The sequence below is a fragment of the Sitodiplosis mosellana genome, unplaced genomic scaffold, assembly GCF_009176505.1.
Source record: "Sitodiplosis mosellana isolate CC-2019 unplaced genomic scaffold, AAFC_SMos_1.0 Smas_scaffold_6226, whole genome shotgun sequence".
Classification (NCBI taxonomy): Eukaryota; Metazoa; Arthropoda; class Insecta; order Diptera; family Cecidomyiidae; genus Sitodiplosis; species Sitodiplosis mosellana.
The window spans coordinates 14,791,491-14,815,559 of NW_022601467.1; the positions used below are offsets into that span (position 1 = coordinate 14,791,491).

At 37.8% G+C, this 24,069-nt stretch overlaps 1 protein-coding gene across 1 annotated transcript; it reads left to right on the forward strand.

Annotated features, from left to right (window-relative positions):
- Positions 1-1,164: 1,164 nt before the first annotated feature.
- On the forward strand, positions 1,165-24,069 carry LOC129577807 (inactive serine protease scarface). The gene is made up of 9 exons (XM_055465402.1): positions 1,165-1,379; positions 3,288-3,514; positions 3,759-3,925; positions 11,559-11,771; positions 20,848-21,879; positions 22,028-22,183; positions 22,262-22,361; positions 22,688-23,020; positions 23,086-24,069. Exons 2-9 carry the CDS (start codon positions 3,289-3,291, stop codon positions 23,466-23,468), a joined length of 2,610 nt encoding a protein of 869 aa, XP_055321377.1. The 5' UTR covers positions 1,165-1,379; position 3,288; the 3' UTR covers positions 23,469-24,069.

A 24,069-nucleotide genomic window follows, 5' to 3' on the forward strand; every position in this document is an offset into this window, starting at 1 on the left:
GATGCGACAAATTACAAACAAGGATGTTATCATTTTGGGTTTTCCGACTATGTGATCATACACACATATGAAAAAGTATGAGATAAGTATTGATTCACATTTGAAATGCTGCAATTTGATGTGATCAGGTAAACAAATCGTGTGAGAGATTGAGAAGTAATCCATGTGATTTTCACCGAAAAGAAAATGTGAAATCGAAATCTATGCCAAATATGTAAAACGAATGAAACTGTGTTATCAGTTACATCGGAGCTCTTGAGTTCGAGCTGGAACAGAAAAAAAAATGGCCGATGAAAAACGTCTTCCATCAAATATGAATAAATTATAACGAAAAAAGATAAGCGATCGAAACACAAAAACCAAACGATATGAACAATACATTTTTTCCGCAATTTTTTTTTCCACTCTACCTTACTTACTTCTATCATGTATGTATGTTCCACGAATAACGAATAGCATATGTAAATGCACGTTCATCAGCAGCATTGCATATTGGCAAAAACATTTGAAACCAGCATTGGAGGGAAAAAATGTGGATAGGTTTTTTTCTTTCGAAGAAACGATTATCAATAATACAGCATCTAGCAACAGTAGCCGCTAGCATGGAAGAAGTCTTTTTTGATCGAAAGCCAAACAATTGGCAAAGAAAACAGGCAAAAATACCAGCAGCAGCAGCAGCAGCAACAGCCAAAGCCATCAAGAAGATACGTAGCCAGCGTAGCGTCTGTATGGGTTTGTGGCTTCACATGCATGTATTATGTATTTCTTTCTCTCTTTACCTTTAATCACAACTGTAGCTATGGTGATCGCGGTGCTGCTTTCAAGAAATGAGCTAGCGTTGAGATGACACACAAGCACAAGCGTGCGAATAATCGCGCACACAGCAGCGGCACCTTATGGTTATGGTACACATTTTTGTTGTTGTTGTTGTCGTCTTTTCGGCCAATTTATCGAGAGAGCTTGCAGCTTGGTCGTGTGCAAAACAGAGATAGATAGAAAACAACAGCCATAGATGCGAACGCGCGCACACGAGATACACACAGCAAATCCTCTGAATACACACCAACCACTTTTGCAGAGAGGCAACGAAAACGAAAACGAAAACTAAAACAGCCACCGCATGATTTTCGATTCGCTATATAAATGCGGTAATTTGCTACTGACTCTCATACTAAGGTGATCATTCGAAGTGCAAAGATCGTATTTGGATTTTCAATCTTGTGCTACGAATTTTAGTGCGTTTTTTTTTGGGACAAACTATTGTGTTTGAGTGATTTTTTTCATTTCGTCAACCACAACAAATTTGGATTACCAGCGAAACATCCGTTTTGGATAATTTACTTCATTTCTTTCGAGTTTTACCCAAAAATTTCCGTAATGTAAGAGAAAACAACAGCAACAACCAAATTCATTCATTTTAATTTGTTTTGTCATTAGAAAAGTTTCTACGGAATAATAAAGATTTTTTTTTCGGTCAAGTTGAAATTTATTTGGTTGCAATGCAAATTGCAAGTGCTGAATTGGCTGAGTATAATGAGTGTACATTTTCTGGCGCTTTTCGTGCAAAACAAGCAAATCAAATGCAACAATCGGATATAACAATCATTTGAAATAAAGGAAACTATCAACTTTTACTCCTGTAGCCACAACAAGTGATATTCAGAGAGAAAGAGTAAAAATCCATGTCAAGAGATCGTCCCAAAGTGACAAATCAAAAGGATTAGATCAGTGGCAAAGCCTGTCTATTTCACGAGGAATTCAGTTCGTTGATTTCGACTATAAATGAAAAATTCAAACATTGGTTTGATTCTGTTTCGATCATTATCATTTCAAATGTAAAAAGAATTGCACGGTTTCCGTCTTTGTAATCCTATTATCGCAATGCACACAAAATACCGATTACGAAATATACACTTTGTGTAACCCGAATATGTGTAATGCGTTGAACAAATGTTAAAGTTCGCCAACCGCGCGTATTTCGTGTGTGAATGAAAGACATTTTCCAATTGGGTTCAATTGAACTTCGTCTTTTTTTTTTGTTGTTGTTGTTTAATTCAACGTCGATATATTACATTATTTTTTTAGGCGAGTTTTTCTCTCATTTCGACTTCGTCGTCGTTCTCTCCTCAATGGTGTATGGCATTGCACGCTCCCATTTCAGAATTCATTATTATTGTTGTGCGAGATGGTATGGTTGGAGCAGTGAGTCTGCTGAAAATCTTTAGTAGGGCACGGCAAGGTGAAATGAGTGAGCAATCTACACCGGTTTTAAGTTTTGTTTATTTATTCGATTCTTTCGTTGCTTTTTTCCTTGCCGTATTGTCGTTGTCGGCGCGTTGATGACGTTGATACGCACGGCCCATGGAAATCATTTTAATTTTGGTTTTTGTTTTTTTTTTATTCCGTCGTTGCTTCGAACAACACTGATGTCGAACTCAGTTCCACTCAGAATATGCACTACATAGTGTTTTTCTTGATGTTAACACATCGCACATACTGTAGTGCCATTGTAAAATTTATTATTGACAACATTGTAAATGCTCAACATCAACAACAACACCATCATCGATCAAATGGAATTGTACATCTGTTCTTGTTCACTTTCGACGCCTCTTTCGTTTTCATTTCATGTGAAATGCATTTCTTCTCTCGACGAACCGCTTTCGAGTTGTTATGGTTGTTTGCTTCGAATTCTGAACTTCGTTCGGACACGATTTGCGGTTCGACCAAATTAGCAGCACACTATCAATTTTGGATCAGACGAAGATGCGGTGAAACAATTTTGCAGACAACATTTTTGCATACATTTCTTGATGCCGATGTGTCGTCGATCAGCTGGAAACGTTGCAAATATGATTTTTTTTTTCGCGGCATAAAATTTTAATGATTTCCACTTGAATGAAATTAAATGCATCTTTTGCCATCGCACATTCGATGCCATTTTTTTCGATTTTCCTTTCTTTCTGTCGGCGCTACGTAACAAAGTTGTTGAGCATCTTTGGACGTGACGAATTGAACGTATTACAATCGTTATTTCATCATTCGAATGTTGTTGGCGAGAAAATTTATCATTCGCTTTGTTTACGGTTTTGTTACTTTTTTTATGTAATTACGGTCTTGCGTTACATTTGATCGGCAACCAAATAATAATCATTTTGATATTATTCCGAAACTTTTTCTACCAAAACGAAAAATCGAAAAATCGAAAACAAATGAAATTTAAATTCTATTGATTGACTAATCATAATTTGCGGTGTGCTTTGTTTCTTTTCTTCCATAACAAATAGCATGTACGTGTGTTTTGCCCTCGTCGGGCTTTTCTTTGTCGGTGCCCACTGCGGCGAAAAAGATCAATTCGATGCTGTCGTTTTGAACAGCAACTTGTTCGGTGAACAACCAGCTGAACAAGATGGAAAATTCTGGTGGATGAGCAAGGGCTCACCATTCAAACGTGCTGTTGCCGCTGGACCACCACAACAACAATTCGACTTCACCGCTAATCCATTCTTACGCAGTAAGTTCATCATCATGATTTGTTTGTGAGTTTATTTATCCATTCATTCAGTCACCGGAAACACTTAATTTTGGTGCGCGCATCGCGACCTAAACATTGTTTTTTTTTTATTTCTCTGTTCATAATTTGATTTTTGGATGAAAACAATAGCTGAGTTTGGTTATAAAATTGCAACATAAAAATGTGTGTGTTTCTCTCTCTCTCTCTCTCTCTCTCTCTCTCTCTCTCTCTGCATAATTTATAGGCAACACCGCTGCTAAATTGTACAGTGCTCCTGGATACTTGCCACCACAAGAACCACAACGCCCACAAACCACCCCATGCCAAGGAAATGGTCGTACTTGTGTTCCAAAATACCAATGCCAGGGCGGTTTTGTTGATGCCAGCCAAGTCAGCGGATCAGGCAGCCAGGTAATTTCCATATTTCAGCTTTGTACTGATCAAGAAAAAAAAACAAAATATTCTCTGTTAGATGTTATCGATCATTATGATATGAATGGCCAAGTTTGTGTCACCGTGCGAGCCCATAATGTTCATTTGTATGCTTAATGATCAACGGGAAAATAGTCAGAAAATTTTGTTCGGTTTTTATTGCCGTGTTCATTTTTTTGTTAATGTTTCAAATGTTTTTTTTCTTGCAATTTTCCCATTGTTTTGCTCACCATTTGGGGGCGCAGCCATGCACAATACACACAAACACTCCTTCTATCTCAAGGTTGTGCTTGCTCGAAGAGAGAAAAACAAAACAAAACATATAAAACTATAAATGTTGTTGCTCTGTTTTTAGTTCGATTTGTTTGAATTTGGTGTGAGCGTATTGTGTGTACGCAATAAAAATTATTGTACCACGTTAATGCGTTGGGAATTCTCACCATTTTCAAGCGAAATTCAATTCCAAAAACAATTATAGTCTCTGTCTCTGTCGGTTTATCTCTCTCATTCGCTCCGCAGTAAACTCACACGCTTCACAGCCGTCCACAAACACGCAGCACATTTAAATATTCTATTTTGGGTTGAAATTTGAAAATGTTTACTCATTTGCCGTTTTTAATTTAGTTTTTGTTTGAGTGCGAATCGTTCTGTACCCATTTACCATTATCTACGCAGTGCGCGCACGCGTGCACAATTTCGAAATTGCATCTGAATGCCCGGTCATTGGAGCTGTTTTGGGGGGCACACCGATTGTGTGTGATGTCATGCGTGCACGATGTACGTGTGTGTGTGTGTGTGTGTGGATGCGGTGTGAACCGAACACACGTGAACAACGCACTCGTTCTATTCGAGAGCATAGGCCAAAAGAAAGAGAGATAATGTCGAAACACCGGCTTGAATTGTCTGTGTAGCCATTTCATTAATGTGTTTTGTGATTTAATTAGTGCATCTGTTGAGTAGCAGACATGAAACATTCAATTGAAAACAATCACTTGTAGTTCGATGCAGAACTGTTTTGTGCCGCCTTCGGCGGTGGTATGACGGTAATATTACACTATCGCACAATTTACACAAGACAAGAGAGTCAGGGCAGCTCAGACACACATCCAGAAAGCCACAAAAATGCAAGAACTTGTAATTTTATGCTTCTAAAGTTCACATCAAATTATATGCGCTTCAAGCCTCATTTTTCTGCTGTTGTTTCTCTTCATCTCTCTCGCTTTCTGGTGCTGCTGCCGCCACACTACCACCCATACTAGTTGCTCTATTCCCTTTTCGATCGATTCCATTCGGTTGGAGTGAGTGCAATCGAAAGACATGCAAAGAAAGAAACATGCATAATTACGAAAAATTTCACGATTTCTTTTTAACCTGGTGCGCGTGTTAAATACATTGACGTGATATATCAAAGGTAAAATGAATTGACACGATATCGATCCGATTAGATCGTTAGTTTCAGTTTCGTATTTCAATTTTACCCCATTTATAGACTTTATAATTCTATCGTGTGTGTGTGTGTTTTTTTTTCTTCTTTCGGTCCGTATGGTCCAGTCTATATTCACAATCGATTGGAATCCAGATTAATGTCGAAAGAATCAATGAACAACTCTATATTTTCTTTATCGTACTCATTTCCAATACTTTGCTCAATTGAAGCGATAAAAATCGACGAAATACTAGAATAAAAAAAAACAACAACCAATTTCAATTACTGGAGACAAAAAGATTTTGAGTAGATCCAAAATCATAGTCTAGCCCAGCTTAAGAATTGTTAAAAACTATTTGCTCTTGGTATAATTTGCATTTGTAAACCAAAGAGAAAATCACATCGAACATGAGCACACGGCAAAAATTATTGAATTTGCTGAATAATTGCTGTTCACGGAGAGCACAGAACGAAGCAAGAGATAGCGCTTGGAAAAAATGCATATGTATGTCTAAGCATAACGGTAAAATGAAACTGCAATATGGAATATTGCGCATTGAACCAATCTCCATGAGAATTTATCATTCGGCCATAGTCTCTGGGTGATTAATGTGTGCATGTAGCCGACGTTTCAACAGGGAATATTCAAGAATATAAGAAATGAGATGCGATGCGATGCGATTAGCAATTGAATGTAGAGTGTATTTATGATTGTTTGGCATGCCTTAACAACTCGATATGTCGCCATATCACGTTGTACACGACTCTCCTACTCTGGGCCGCCACGATGAGAGACCGATCCATCGTCGGCATCTCATGACGATGAAGATGAAAACTCCGAAAAAAAACCAGCAACAACAACAACACAGTACACAGAATGCACACAGCAAGTCCATCAGAGCACAACCAACAAATTCCAATTTTTCAATAAATCGAACAACGATTCGGTCAGTCTGATAGCAGTGACGACACAACAAGATGAGACGGTTTGGTCGCGGTCGTATGTGCTTGTGTATGTGTGTGTGGATGATATTGCATGCGCTTTGCAACAGCATTGCACAATATTCTATATAATATTGCTTTACACAAAACAACAACGATCAAAAAAGAAAAACAAAATGCACAAAAATCTTAAGGACACTTGAGTAATATGTATATTCGGTGAATTGATAGGCAGCGCGCTTGTCGTTCATACTGTGGCTGCGCGCGATCGCCACACATTGTCAATCGAACATATTGGTAATCACATAAATATTGAGCATCGTTCGACACGCCATTCAATTAATAATTATTTTATTTATGGTCGAATAATTTAAATAAATTGTTTTCAATAAAACTCAAGCATTGTTTGTGTGGTGTTTCGTTTTGCCGGACTCGCTTAAATCGAATTGGCATTTCATATTTGATTACCATTATGTTTGGTGGTCAATTAGTAAATTGTTCGTAAACATCGACAAAAATCGGTTAATTTTCATTAATATTCGACGGTGTTGGTTGGTTTTTCATCTTATTATTCTCTTGATTCAATGTATGCAAATATCAATGACTTTCGAAGTACTTTTTCCTCCGCATTGTACACCATGACGACGACGACGACAAAGGCGACGATGATGATGTATGACCACGATTCATGTCATTTGTTGCTTTGAAAGTTGATTTGTTCATCATTTTTTGATGAATGTGTGCGTGTGCGTGTGCGCTCATCACTCAACGACTAACAGTCGATCAAAACATGCACAAAATGTCATTTATCATCGTCAAATGTGTGACAAAAACACGCGTCCGAATAACGAAATCGATGATCGATTGAACTCGCACAGCGCACGGGTCACTGTGTCAATGTAGTTAAAATTGAACTGCTGCGGACCACGTATGTTGCTGATCCAGTTGTTTGTTGTGTGTATGTGTGTGTGTGTGTGTGTGTACGCGCGCCGAGTTTATGACATCCATATTCAATTCCTTCGTTTAACACAATTTTCAATGTGTGTGTGATGCGGTTATGGTGAAGCAAAAGCCAAACGAAAATCACATTCGAAATGCAACAATCACCTTTTCCCTTTTGTCCGCCATTTGAGAGTGGAATTTGTTCAACGTGCAACTAACCGTTGACCGATGCCAATATATTTACGATCATCAGTCAATTTGAATTACGTTTTTATGGGTTGTGATCGGACGTTGTTGGCGCTGTTGTTGTTTTGATCACCATTTACCATATTCACCCGATCACATCGATATGCGATAGATCCGCTCACAAAACAAAATTGTCATGTAATATTATAATTTACAACTAAAAATCCATTAGCATGAATGGAATACATTGGTTTGTACATATTTTAGTGACGTGTATTGCACGTTGGATGCTTTTTTTCTCATCAAATATCTTCTTTCTATATTTTCATAGCATTTTGTTTGCCAGTTGACCAGTTCTATCTGAAATGTCTAAATTGTTTTATTACATGTGTTCACAATTAGCGAGCATTATTTGGACTGAATGTTTTTGCATATGCTGAACTATCTTTACATAATTTATGATACAACGGCTTGGTCTTGATTGTTGTTTCCGTCGTCATCGATGGTTTTCCGATCAACCGAAATAATAAAATGATTAAGTTCTTAACAGAAACATAAATTTTGCGAATGCATGCATTTGAATGTAAATCATTTCAATATGCGGTCACATCAGAAACCGAGCCATTTGTGGTCATCAGAAGACATCTGGCCGCGTCGCTTAACACATTTGCGGAGACTTCAATCGTCAAACACACACTATTTTACTATTCCAAATTGTTCGTTTGGCATCTTTTTTCCGATGTTTTTTTCCGTTAATTTTACATGACATTCACAAATTGTCCGTTAATTAACCGAGGCAAACCTCCGAACGAACGAACAAGTCAATGAACAAACAATACAAGAAGCAAATAAACGCCATCGATATGGGTTTTGCGGTATTCTAATGTAAACCATATGCCACATTCATTCGACACTCGGTGAGACTAAGTATCCATTTCATGTGTGTATTCTTCTTCGTCTTAAAAAAAAACACCTGCAAACGGTTTTTCATTGAAAATGCGACACATGAATTGAAGAAGAAGAAATCGAAAAATAACACATACACATGACAGATTTATGCTTTGCTCTGAGATTTCCTCACGTGTACAAATGCAATAAATTGATTTTGACTATGTTGCTGAAGCGCCTCTCTCGCATTTTGGCCGTGCTACTCGAATCGTATTGAAAATGGCATTGCGGTTTTTCGGGCTTCATAGAATATCGCTTTTAATAATTGCCTTGATTGTTTCAATTGCCTCGATTCAAAAATTCGTGTCTTCGATTCCACTTGAAAACGCATCTCGATTTACACAGGAACGTACTCGTTTTCATCATTGTGCGCCGTCACCGTCACCGCCACTGTTCGACTCCAAAAAAAAACTGGTTTGGCCGTTCGATGCTTTCATATGTATCATCAGTTTTATAACAAATTAAGTAATCGATTTTAGAGATGTGAGTTTCTCTCTCTCTCTCTCTCTCTCTGCCTGTTGTTGTTGTTGTTGTTTTTTTTCCGTTCGCCCTGTGTCGCTGCTGTTCGGTCGCGGTCTTCTGTTTCGTTGGTTGGCTTTGTTTTGTTTTGCGCCATACGAAATAAGGACAAATCAGTTCATGACGCACACATGATCATATTAAATTACAGACCACACTTAGCTTGTCGCATATATATATATATATATATACCGATGAACGTGGTTATTAAATATGGTTATAATCTGAAGCTTAGGAATTTTTCATGAATGAAATATGAAGTAACGATACTCTCTCTCTCTCTTCACGTGTGTGCGTGAATGCGCGCGGGTCTGTTTGGTGATCTTGAAGGAATTTTCTTCGATGAACAACTCCGGACCAAGGGCAACAAAAATGTTAATGGCATTTTTTTATTTAAAACGGATTCTTTTTTTTTCTTTCAACCTTTCAATTTGCATTGGCTGCGATCATGTGAACTTTATCGCTGATATCCGAAATTATCCGGTGTAAAGCAAAAAGTCATCGTGTTTATTAGATTTTTTTTTTTCTTCTACCCAATTGGCTGCCATCGCTTTATTGCATTTGCTTTTTTTATATACAATATCGTCATTAATTGGAACTGCAAACAAAAAATGCATACAAAATATTGTTCGTATTCTGGCCACACTTTACAATTCGAAACTTCTACAACGTTCGAAATTCATTTTGAGAGAAAAAAATATCGAATTTTGCATGCATACCGCACCGTTTGAACATAAAACACTGAACAATGCTAGAATTTAATGTGTGCATCTTAATATATGCGATGCCACTGCAAGACCAGAAAGTGAAAACAAAACAATCCAAAATGAAACATGCCCAAACGAAACCAACCGAATGTGGCAGACGACGAGCAAGAGCAACAGAGACACAAGCACACAGACACAGAATGAAGCAGAAAAAAAAAACGACAAACAGCAGCAGCAGCAACAACAACAAAAAAATACATCGAAATGAATAAACCGAATTCATTACAAAACATAATTATGGGAATTTACCTTACATATTATTTATAGTTGTATTATGCACACGAAAATCAGCCCGCTCGTAAATACATCGCCTCTTATTTATCTGTTGTTGCCTCAAGTACGACAGAGAGCCGGTTGTGGTGTGTTTTGTGTCTCATTCTCTCTCTCTCTCTCTCTCACACTCTCGCCCGCTAAGTGTGTATGTGCGCATGGTTTTTGTTCTGCATTGCACTCACATCATGCGGATCGAGCGGTATGGCCACATGGAAAGCATGTCGGCGTGTGCGCAAACGTGCACTCACCAAAAACAGAATCCAACACACCAACCAACCAACCAAATAAACAAAAGAAGATTGTGTGCAGGGCTTTTTTCTCGGCTTGTTTCTGGGTCAAGTAAAAATTATAAGAATTTCCCAATTAGTTTAATTATTAGCATAAACTGAAATAATGCGAGTGAGAGAGTTTTCTTGGGCCATTTGTCGTTGACTACCCACTTGATCTCTATGGCGCTATCATAAAAGCAACACAAGTCATACAACACTTCGAATGCCATTCGAAAGCCTAAAAACGATCAATCGGTCAAACAGCTTGATCTCATTGGATTTTGGTTGAAGCGCTTCATGGGCGCATCCAAAACTAAAGCATGATAACCATAAACTTGCCGCACATTTTCAATGAAAGCAACTCTTTTTTTTCTGCCCGGTTTGGAATGAAAACTGGAGCCAAAAATCGAAAGGAGACGAACATTCATTCAACGAGTTCGCACGTTTTATGTAACTTCCTATTGTTTGTCTCTAATCCATGCGAAGAGGGTGCCGATCATAAATGTGAATTTTATAAATATATTCAGTATATATTCAAAGGTCAATCGACGATATTTTGTGGCTAACGTTTTTTTTATATTCGTTTAATTTGATTCGTAATCTGTCAGTGTGTTTGTATAATTAAAAAACGTGATTAATTCTAAATTTAGCACGTGTTTTACCAATCTTTTTTTTTTTCTTCTCTTTAGTAAACATTCACACAAGTGATAAGTGTTAAAAGAGCAAGTAATAAAATTATCACGAATGAGACGAGATTGAATAACAACAAATGTTCGCCAACTCTTTCACTGCTCATTTGTTTCTTTTTTACACTCTCTGTGCACATAAAACACATTTCGATTGTTATTTTTTCTTCGGATTTTTCGGTTTTTTTTTCATTCTTTTGCTTCATTTTGTTGCAAATGCACATGCTCAATTTGAAGAGTACAATTCATGCGAAATAATTTTTGCCGAAAATTGTGCGAAAACATAAAGCGTGCAACGGTAAACCCAAATATATTGTGGTTGCCATTTAATTGATCCATTTGCGTTGAATGATGGCAAAGTGTGTATGTTCGTCACCAATAAAACGATTCCCTTGTGGTTGATGAAACATATCTGCTCTCAATGAATTGTCGGTCATTAATTTTTCGAGTTGAACTGCATGTAACTGGGTGATCACAGACAATTATTTTATTGAAAAAAAGAAAAAAAAAGTATTTGATATTGCCGACAAACTTTGGGAATAGAATTTCTTTGGCGTATTCGTAGTATACATAGAAATAATTATAATAAAATGACTTATTGCTCTACTGGCGCGAAATTTGCTTACATATTTTGTTTTGGTCTTTTCATTTCAGCAATGTAACATTGATACCGAAACTTGCTGCGCCATCCGTGTGCCAACCCCAGCACCAACTCAACCACCAACCCGTGCCAGCTACATTCCACCACCAACACCAGCCCGTCAACTTCCAACCCCATGCTATGATCGCAACCAAGTCTGTGTACCAGCCAACCAATGCTACAACGGACAAGTTCAACGTAACAGCCCATATGCATCACGTCAACCGGTAAGATACCGAATTTCATATCGTCATTCATTCAATGGTTTTTAGCCAACAGCAATGAAAAGAGAACAAAAAAAAACCGCGCAGAAGGAACCACTATACATCATTCATCTGCATGAATTTAGCGAATCCTGTTCAAAATGCGCCGCAACAATTGCGATAGACAGTTAATCTCATATAATTGAAGAGTGGCTTCAGCGTGTCACTTTGCTTTATTTGTTTTTAATACCTATAATTATAATAATTGTGTCCTTCAATTCAAATACCCGGATGTTATCATACACAAATACACGTTGGTCATCCATTGGCAAACTGGTCAGTGAAACGGCGTTGAGGACAACATGCGAACAAGCGCGAATGCGAGTGCGCAAAAAAGAGACTGCCGTCATTACCATTTGATGTTGTGTGTGTGGTATCCGCGAGTGTGTCATCTTCTATATATACGGCGTGTTTTTATCTCCACTTCCATTTCACAACCACACATTAAAGCCACATTGTTGTTAATTATTCGCACAATATCGTGCCGCACAATGTCGTGCCGGAAGAGAGACTAAAATTTAACACAAAAAATTGACATCATTGATTTGAATCGAATCGAGACCCATTTTGATTATGACTGTTTCGCTTTTGTGCTATTAAATTAATTCGTACGCATTTTTAACATTCGACTTGTCCACACAAATAAATTACCGACTTCGGATTCGTGCAACAATCATATGCATAGATAGCGGAAGAAAAATCCTGCGACGATTTTTTCACTCACTTCTTCTTCTTGTTCTTCTTTTTCCATATTTTTTCATCGCGCGAATATTAATGAGACGTTTAATATCGTCGCCGTTTTATGATGTATAATATTGAGGCTCCACTGTCAACAGAATAAAAAAAATACGATGCGCTCTCAAGGTCTAGGCCATTTACATGTTTTAAACATATTTCAAAGTCTATAAACCATATGAAAATAAGAAGAAGAAGAAGAAAAAAATATCATGTGAACTATAATAACTCACACATTTCACGCACACCGACGATCAGTCTCAACATCTTCGAAGGCTTTCTCGCCTAATCAAGATAATATCTCCATTTGTGTTTTATTATTGCTACAATATTCCACATTTTTATGAGATTTCATAAAGCTATAGAGAGATACAAACGGAGAGAAAGAGACCGACGAAAGACATAGAAAAAGAAAAATTATAAATTCATCTATTTTTGGCTGAGCTGTCTAAGCCGTCTTCGTCGTGGCTGTCTAGCTTAGCGTCAAGTTTGTGAATATTTTACACACTTTTATGCAGTTATTATGATTCTATATGATGTCACCACATCATAAATATGAAAGTATAAACCAAATATCTATGATAGCGATTCGAAAATCCAGACTTGAATCAAATAATCACACATAAAAAAATGGATGCTTTTTGGTAGTTTTTTTTTTCTTCTTTGGATTCGACTCTATCGTAGACGAATGAATGTCGAACAACGATGCAAAAGTGGAATTGATGTAGATGTTATCGGGTTCCGGTTTATCTGATATTCACACTATCGTCGTGTTTTTACGTGTGGAAATCGCATTCTGCACTGGCGTGCATCACACCCGTTTCTGCTATCAATGTCGGTTATCTCTGATAAGCCAGACAATAAGTCGTTTGCATATTTTACTGATTCCTTTTTGATGTTATACTACTTTCGTTCACTGTATCATTTTGAGCTGTGCGACTCTTTTTTTTTTCCACCACACAAATGCTTAATCACAAACGACATTTGGTTGATGTTTGACGCAAAGTGTTGGTGATTTCTGTGTGGGTGACTATAGCCATTTTGCCATGTTTGCCGTTTAAAAATCTATTCTCATCGCTTGTAACAGCCCATGTAATTGCCAATTATGACAATAATCGTTAATTTCGAAATTTTATAATTTCAAATCGATGTGTCAACAGCATCCATTTATTTAACGAAAGTTAGTGAAAATTGTCTGCACGCCAAGCATCCGATCGAAAAACAATAAGACGAATCGTAATAAAACAAAAGGATGATTAAAGCCAAATTAAAATGATGACAACTTAAATAGCACCAAAATATGGTCATTTTTTCCATTATGCAAAAAGTACAGATAAATCCCGTGTATCATCTCCACTTGTATTGCTTTTTACATTGAAGGGCGTTGCACGCACCTTAACATTTACAATACAAACTCAATGCGAGTGGAGACGCCTTATGAAAAATGGCACAGATTGCTAGTGCTAAGGTTTATCTGTACTTTACTCGAACACTCCAAGTATTGAAATGTGATGCGAACGAGAAAAAAAACCATAGTCAAATCTCCGTTTTGGTGTTAAGAGACGTAGCAAAAAAAATTATACCAAATTCAAATGAGAATCTGATCGAAAAGGTCGATTAGCCAATAAAACTTTTGTTTATTTAATCCATTCTCGATTTCCGTATTGGTAAAGATTCATTTTTATGATATGATTAAAGAAAAAGACATAGTCAACGATACAGAACGCCTTTAAACGGAAAGTCGCTCTCGGTGCTTACTGCCACTAAGGTGTTGCTATCACTCACTCGATGCGATGTGTGTTTTTTTTCTCCTTCTTTTTCGTTTTCCTCAAAAATGATATTCGAATCAAAGTAGACAATATGACGCAATGTGTTTATAATAAATAATATGAGTTCATATACATACGATTACGATACACATGTTCCAGTTTAAAATATTGAATGGCGAATTCTCGTTTTTTTTTCTTTGTAAATTTTGTATGCAAAAACAAATCAAGTTCAATGGTTTTGAATATTTATGATTTTCCAGTTTAAATTGATTGTGTATTATGGCGAGCTATTTCAACTGGATAATAAATTCTCTGGTTCGCTTGTTTTGATTCTTATTCCTTGGCATCGATGAATGAAGGCATAGAAGCGGTAATCGTGATATTTTTTCCAAAACTGAAGAAAAAAATAAATATATTCTTAATTCAGAAAACCTCCGTGTGTTTCCATGCAAAAACAATAATTTTCTTGGAATAGACTTCATGAAAGAGGCGAACCTGATTTGAATAGATTTATATAGTTTTATGTGTATCGGCATTGGAATGGCCTATTGTGGACTTTGGAAAAAAAAGCTTCATTCTGCAAAGTCACCAAATATCGCATAGTGATAGCATACCAAGTGCTGAACATTCCAAGAAAGTGACAAGCCGAATAATTAACATGGATTATGTTATTTGATTGAACGTTCCATTGACACTTGCGTAAGACTGTCGAATATTTTCCTGATGTTCAATCGCATGCAATAATCGAAATGTGATGCGCAGCTAAAAATTGAATGAAAACATCGATAAAATTTCAATAAGACACTCTTCCAAATGTCATCACAATACATTTCTTCCATCACATAATCCCAAATATGTTGTTGTCTTTTTTTTGGCTTCACTCCGCATGTCAACTAATCGTGAATGCGGGTCTGCATGTATAGATAAGCATTGCAAATTATTTTGCAAAGAAAAGAAAACACATTATCCAACAATTTGTTTGTTTGTGTCGCTTCACGGAAACTGAAACGGTTCCTTTTAGTTCATGCGGTCAAAAGCACCAACATCGATAACTCACTGAGGCCAAAAATGTGGTGCAACATCCATTGAATATTATACAAGTAATGTTATGCTTGTAATCCGACACAACATAATTCGATAATGTCGAATCATCCAGACAAACAGATAACTGGCGCACGCAAAAGTACTACTACTGTGTTGTGTATGTTGTGAAAGGGGAATTACATAATGCGTCGAAGCAAACGGGGGGAGAGAGAGAGAGAAAGAGAGAAATAAAAAATAAAAAATAAACAAAAAATCAATCAATCGTAAGCATATGTTTGGGCTACATCCCGCATCGAGTGAACGTTTGTTTGAGAGTTCATTCTCTCTCTCTAAAGCGCACTTCTGTCTAAAACCGCTTGAATTTTGATATTATTATCATTTTTTGCTGTATTTAATATCCGATGAGAGTTTGATAACAAACGGAAACTTCAAATGTCATGCATTATCAAGTTGCTTTATCATATTGGCAACAATGGTTCGAGATCGATCTGCTACGAAATTGCCCAAATTGAAACGAAAAAAGGCGGAGTTTTCGATTTAAAATGCAATGTGACAATAATAATTATATGAAGATGAGTGGGCCAGTTGTCATGTTAATTTACCACAATTATTCATTAATAAAAAGAAAAGAATTATTATGTTTGCGGTTTAATTGCAATAAATTCATCGGTTAAATCTGTTTTTCTTCTTTTGAACAGTGAATCGACTGTTCAAACCTACTACATGTATATGCGAGAGATTCGGAGGCAGACGACATTGCATTGAAATTACATTTTTACCTGATGATTTAATCGAATGTGTCTGTTGTCTGCTCGTGCCATTGACTTAGTCATTTGTTTGCGCGCTCGTACACTCACACACACTCACATTGTGATCCTACACAAATGAATACATTTTCAGAATAATCAATAAATGAAATCAGAATGAAATCGTCAAATCATGCTTTGTCGCTCCGTACATTTAATTGCACAATGAATCACATTCCATTCACGGTGCTGCAATCTTTTAGTCGGAACGTTTTATTTTTCACTCGAATTCATTGGAATTTCCGCAACACGCAGCTTCTCACGAAACAAGATAGAATAACTCGTGAAATATTGCAATGACACAGCCTGACATTGAAACCGCGCATTATTTAACCACGCATCTAGCAATTGTTGTTTGGTAACCCACCCAGTTGCAATCGGGCCACACTGCATTCGGCATTTGTTTTTGTTCGTTCCACAAAGTGACTACGCACCAAATTCAGATCTGAATTTTGACCGAAACGGGAAATACGATTTTTTTTATTCATAAATTTTCTTTCACAAAAAGAAAATAAGCAAACAAATGCAAAATATGCCGATGACACCGATTGTTGTGTGCATTCTGGTGTCGGTGCATGTCTAAGGCGATGTGCCTTCGTCGCCATTATATAAGATGCATTTTGTAGCTCTTGTTGTGTGGAAATCGAACGCGGGCCTCTTTCCATATGTATAAATGAATAAATAATAGCTGACGATAATAAAAGTGTCGGTTTTAATTAAACGATTTTACCGCAATCCACTTTAATCGAAGAAGCATTTCACAAGACGCCGTTTGAAAATGTTTGCTGCTGCTGCTGCTGCTGCTGCTGCTGCTGCTGCTGCTGTGATGTGTTTCGTCGTTCTGGCCATCGAGTGTGGAAAAGCAGCCAAACTGAGAGAAAGAGATAGAGAAATAAAAAAAAGCAAACCACTTTGTATTTGGTGCAAGATTCGGTGGACACATCTTCAAATTCCATATGCAACTTGGCCAAATGCTATTTATTAGACGCTTTTGCAATAACAATTTACCAGACACAATTCTGTAAATTGTACGCAAAAGTGTTGTGTACTGTTGGCGCTGTATGTTTTACATTTGACTTTTTACATTTTATCATTCACCATTTCGAAGGGGAAATGTGTTATTTTTGTTTCGAATTTAAAACTGGCGCTTCACTCATTCAGCCCACCATAGCCGATAGCTCTCTCACAGTCGAGCCGATCCGAGCCAGGTCATATTGGTTTCGTGTTTCTGTGATCGCTCACGCGCTTGCACACACACACACACACACACACACACCTCACAACTATGGTCAATAATGCAGTCGGCTCTCTCACTGTTCACCATGTGCGTCATCAATAATGCCATTGTCTATGTCTACTGTCGGTTTTTGCCGCTTTGTGTGTGTTAAATCATGACTTACAGATAATTAGATAAAATCTCAATAAAGTAGGAAATGTGGCTACAGCGCGCTTAACTTTGCCGCCAATGTGTTCATGCCACATGAGATGGACCTTTTTCTTTCGCTTCTCTTAACAAAATGCATGCGGTGCAACACAAAAATTGTTTCTCATCTTTTCCATGCTTCTTATTTTAACTTTATTTATAATGTCACCGTCTGTGTAACCTATTTTCACACTGAAGCTTATTTAAATCAGTGGCTCAGCGAGTACACCATGCGATGATTCGATTACGACATTCAAATATACACGCTCAATCACATGCACACAAGCATGTGTGCAGCCCGCTAGATATTTGCATGAATAGACAATGACGGCCACGATGGAGATGAAGATGAATAAAAAAAACGACCGTAAAATAAACATTGAAGATGACAAAGTGCGACAGTTAGAATGAGAACAGACTTCATGCATTATTTTGAGACTTTTGCGATATTTGTTTGCATGCGAATGGTTCTCACCAGCGGATGACTAGATAAAATAATTGCTGATGGTGTTCAGAATGTCAAGCGTTGGAATGTTTGCGATTAATTCTTCAAAAGTCTACAGCAGTGCATTCCTTTCACGATTGAAACATTTTCGGCTTGACATTCAATTAGCAACCGAATAACAAAAATAACAAAAAGCCACAGTAGTCGCACTCAAAATGACCAAAATATAGAGCTAAAAACGCCAAATCAAATTCATAATTATAATAATTATTACAACCGGAAAAAACGCACACATACACACAAAACCAACCACAAAAGCAACAAAAAGCAATCCGATTAATTTTATTTAAGCTTCTCGAAAACTTGTTCTAATTAATTAAACACGAGACTGGGCCGCATTATATCTTTATTCACAGACCATTTAAAGCGCGATCAATTTAGATAACACCAAAAAATATTCATAAATTTCAAATATGTTCGCTACGTGTGTGTGTGTCGTTGTAGGTTTTTGTCTTCTTTTGTTCGCGAAACGACGAACACTTTAAATAATAATAATAATGCGAATATTTTCTCATCATATATGTATGAGCCTAGGCATTTTGTATTTCTGTACGCTTTTTTTCCTAGTCTTTTCGTGCACACCTCTTCAGTAGACAGCAAGAGGTGGCAAATTGATGCAAAACAATCGTTGCATTTTGTTTTTTCAACACCTTTTGCGCAGCCATTCATCAAATTAAGCATTATTGCTTGTGTGCATTTGTAAAGGCTAACCTTCAAAGTTCAAATACGATTTGCATAGAACCCTTTTTTTCTACTCGGCTCCGTGCTACTTGTGCTCGCATGTGTGTGTATGCATTCAATCACCACTTATATGCCACAAAGTCCATCACTCATTTGAATGTGAAAGGTGAAAAGCGCGATTTACACCGTGATAAATCTATGCACACGCCTATCACTTCGCCAATGAACTGCCGATACATTGTGGTGTATTACATAAAGAAAATCGCCGTAAAACTGGAATACGCGCGCCTAAGCCGAACAGCACTCACAAAATGCCATTTCGTTGATAATTGGTGTGCATTGAAGTACATGCTAATGATCGCAGTTTACGCATATCATGTGATCGTAAGACACACAACGATACATCCAACATGAAGCGCATATAGATGTGTGCTCCGTATGTAAAATGCAGCATATAAAAAGGTCATCGAGCACGCTATGCTGCATAGCCCCAAATAGTAAATTATTCTTTCTCCTCAAGCGCACACGGCCATGCACAGCGATTAAAGCCAGCCAGGCAGGCAGGCAGGCAGCGTATTCCACTGATGTGATGCGATGCGATGGGATGTGTTTTGCCATTGCATGCATAGAGTCGCCACACCAATCTGACATTGCATGATGACTGATTCGTTTTGGCACACAACCGATCGAATTGTTGTGACCCGTTATTGCTTTTTATGATAATTATCTCATTATTTTCGCTTTTGTTTCACATACGAAATTGATTTCGGTTCGTTTTGGACCACAACTTGCGGTTGACAAAGACGAAAATGCAAATCAAATCAAATAAAAATTAATTAATGCCATCGAGTGATAAGTGTGTGAATTTGTGCTACGATCCGTTACAATTCAGCCAGAATCAACGACCAACAACCCATACTCGTCAATATTAAAAGTTCAAATATGCACTGTTCATTTGTTTGGCCCGGCTTGGCTGGATAGCTGGCTGGAATGAATGAATTGTATTGAGTTCATATTTAACATTTTACGATGCGGTAAATTTATTCGATTTAGATTGGGAAATCGATTAACATGAGTTTCGTGCGTTTGCATGGGAATTGGTTGCTGACGAGCAAGCGGAAAAAAGAAACTCTTTACGTGAGAGAGTCCTGAAACGATGTTTCGATTTGATTCAAGTCTGGAAATATGAATCCAAACAAATGACATCAATCAAGAGTTCATCGAACAGTCTCAGGGAGTTTATAAGAAAAATCCACGATTAATCCCATCAAATCAGCATATCATTTCGTGTTCAGGATATATTATTGGATTTTTTAGGCTTTAAAATGTTTCTTCACATTGATAAGGTCACAAAGCCTTCTTGAATAAAACATGATAATTTATGCAGCGCAGGCAAAGAAACAAACTTTATCCAAAATGGTAAGAAAACAATCATTTCGATTGAAATTCGGGCATTCGCATCTATTGTTAAGATCTAAGTCAATAACACACATACATACACATGCACACTACAACATTGTTATCGTAACAATAAGTGGGTCGCCAACTTTCGTTGCTGTGATGATTTGATGCAAAAAATTGAAGTAGCATAGTTTTCGTGTGTTTCGCTTGTGCACACAAAATCGGTCCGCGATTGTGATGCTGACGCTGCTAAATAAAATGCAAATGTTGAATATATTGATAAATGCGTCATTGACTTTTGAATTAATTGAATAGCTGGCATGCAGACTTCGCGCACAGTGTGAGACAGTCATTGATGAGATATACACAATGCACGAGCATTTTGGTGGTGTTAATGGAATATTCATTCATTTTCGATTTTATTCGCAAGGTTACAGGAGTATTGATATTGTGATTTTAATCTCACTCACTCCGGCAGAATGGAAGAGATTAACACTTTTTTTTCTCGCTCCGAATGTATTATGTGTTCCGTCGCGACTATTCTTCTCCCACTGTTATGACATAAAATATGGAAATTAATTTACTGTCATTCACATATTTGTATTGACATAAGCTTGTACTAAACCTTGTTTTAACCAATGATTTTTTTTTCTTCTCTTCGCCCATTTGTATTTAGGCTTCGCAATGTTTGGCCCCAGAAGTGTGCTGCCGTGTTCCAGAAGAACCAAGACCAAATCCAAGTGTTACCGTTGTCTCATACCAAACTAGCCCAACCACCCCACGTCCAGTGATTACCAAGCGTCCAGTTAACAACCAATACCTTCCACCACGTGACAATGAAGTTCCACAACCAAGCAACCCGACCGGCGCATACTTGCCACCATTACAACACGAAGAAGACAAATCACCAGAAATTCCAGACAATACCAACAACAACCCATCAGTTGTTCGTCCACCACAAGTTCGTCCACCACAAGTTCGTCCACCACAAGTTGGTCCACCACAAGTTCGTCCACCACAAGTTCAACAAGATCTGGCCCCACAATTGCCACCAACCGCTTGTCCAGCTGCCACTAACTGTACCGATATCCAATTCTGTGCCGCTGATGGAACACTCCAATCTTCACCAGTCAGTTTGACCAAGGAACAAGAAACCTACCGCGTACCATTGAGCCCATGCCGCGATGAATCAAAAGGCATCCAACAAGGTGTCTGCTGTCGCGATCTTAACTACACCGATCCATGGCCAACCAACCTTTTGCGAACTGGCGCATTCGATGCAAATGTCCTAGCTCAAGCTTTCGACGATGGACAATACCGACCAACAAATGGCAATGGACTCAATAAGAAAAGAGGTGAAGCACTGAAAAGCCCAATCAATCCAATCAATCCATTTACTGCATCTAGCCAACAAACCAAACAATACACAAATGCACCTTTCATTACAAACGCAATCACGTACAATAACCAACCAATAAAAACCTCTGTTTCACAGCAACCAACGTCGCCAAATCCCTTTAATTTCCAACCAAAACAACAAACATTCAATCCTCCCTCTCAGTTTAACACGCCGCAACAGAACCAACCCCAACAGCCACCACAATTCGTTCCTCTAAATCAACAGGCATTCTCTTCTCCGCCGCTCGCTCAAGCTTCGACCATTCAAGAAACCATTGCTACGACAGTAGACTTCCCAACGCCATCACCGGTAAAATTTTCGAATATCGAATTCGTGTTGCCGACACGCAACACTTTTTTTTTGTTTTAACCAAATCTAACATATCCGTTTCTAGACCACCCTCATATTTGCAGCGAATCATAAATTTAACCAAACCATATGACCATTTTATTTTTAGGTAAGCCAACAATTCCAAACACAACAACCTCAGACGTTCCAACCTCAAACATTCCAACCTCAAGGTTTCCAACCACAACAACAGCCACCACAACCAAAAACACCAGCCAGTCCATTCCGTGCAAACCAATTGGGTGTTTGCGCCGTTCGTGATCAAGTAAGTATACTTCAGCGGCTACAATTTTTCTTGTCAGTTTCGAACTATCCACCAAACGCATACTTTTCAATTCAACAGACTGGATTGCCACGTGGAAATGGACCAAACGAAGCCGCTTTTGGAGAATTCCCATGGCAAGCAATGATCTTGAGAGAATCAACCAAAACAATCCTATGCGGTAAATTAATTTTTATCATGATTCGTTGAAATGACCAAGGTCGCTTTCTTCGTATACAAATACATTGGAAAGATTTGACGTAAGACGCCTCTACGCGTGGAATGCTCGAAGCTGTCATCGTACACATATTGAACACGAATTGTCGTTTACACAATCGCACTCACACAAATGAACGCATCGATAGTGCCCGCTCAATATATGTACGATGAGTGTTTTGAGTGTCCCTCGCCTAGAGTGCTGCGTGTCGTTTTTTTTTCGTTTAATAAGCGATCTTGAAATGACAATAAGTGCCATACTAATCGTGTTTGCTTGTGATGGTTTCTCAGGTGGAGCTATTATTGAACCAACTCTTGTTGCAACCGCCGCCCATTGTGTTGAGGGACTTCGTACACATGATGTTTTGATCAAAGGTGGTGAATGGAAATTGGGTAGCACCGAAGAACCAAAACCATTCCAAACTGTTCGAGTTAAGGCAATCACAATGCACCCAGCATACCAACCAACCAATTTGGAAAGCGATGTGGCTCTCTTGCACTTGGAAAACCCATTGAAATACGATCAACACATTGGGCAAATTTGCCTTGACGAATCTGAATTGGAACCAACAGGTTCAGATGAAGAATGTGTCACCTCTGGTTGGGGCAAAGAACAAATCAAATGTAAGTACAACTATTTCATCATTATTTTCTAAATTTTCCAAATCCATTCTTTGCATTCGTTACAGACCACATCGCCGGATCACTACCTCATTCACTTGCAATCAACCCACTGTCCGCTGACGAATGTGAGTCTTCATTGGGATCGTTCAATCCAAATTCAGCTGTTTGTGGTCGTGCCCAAGGAAACCCATGTGATGTTGACAATGGTAGCGCTTTGGCTTGTACACGTGGCAACGGACGCTACTTGTTGAAGGGTATCTTGTCAACTGAATCGGGTTGTGGACCAAATCAAGTCATGAAATTCACAAAGATGGATGTTGATTTCATCAAGGGCGGCAGCGCACAAAAATCTCTTCCTCTCAATTCTAATCGCAGCGGTGCATTGACATCGCCATCACCATCGACTACACGTGGATTGAAGAAGTATTTGCCACCCCACCCCCAATAAGTTTAAAAGAAGTCGTAGCAAATTTTCATCGAGCGAACATACTCATTATAAAAACAAAACCAATTTTATCTATATTTAAAAAAAACTCTCCCATAAAAAAGGCGTCAAAAGCGATCGAATCCAATTGATGAGATTCGTATCCGGTTTGCGTCAATCGCAATGCACATATTTTCACAACACACAAACACGCAAATTTTTCAGCTTTACTTGCAATTTAGACTATAAAATTAGTAATTGTCATCACACCAACGAATCAATCAAACAAGCGGAATCAAATGAGGAAGGAAGAAGTAGCAATGCCAGATTATTACTTAAATCGAGGAAAGTACTATAATTTAATTATATAATTTGTAATTAAATTATTAGGTAACAAATGCATGATAAAGAGAAAAAAAAACATAACATTATACAAAACGAACTGAGATAACGATAATCAAGAACATAGAATTTTCTTCTTTTCTAAAAAAACAGAACAAATCCAGAAAAAAAACACGAAACGCTAAAATTATCAACATTTTGTTATTGCCATCGTCCAAATGACGAACAAAAACCATACAAAACGAGTAAGGAAAAAAAAACAAAATCTTTTTTTTAAACAAAA

Bases quoted from the DNA above. Each gene is read 5' to 3' on its own strand.
- LOC129577807 (XM_055465402.1), top strand. From the start codon at position 3,289: ATGTACGTGTGTTTTGCCCTCGTCGGGCTTTTCTTTGTCGGTGCCCAC. The intron at 11,772-20,847 runs GTAAGATACCGA...ATTTGTATTTAG, and splicing joins CATATGCATCACGTCAACCG to GCTTCGCAATGTTTGGCCCC. The intron at 21,880-22,027 runs GTAAAATTTTCG...TTTTATTTTTAG, and splicing joins ACTTCCCAACGCCATCACCG to GTAAGCCAACAATTCCAAAC.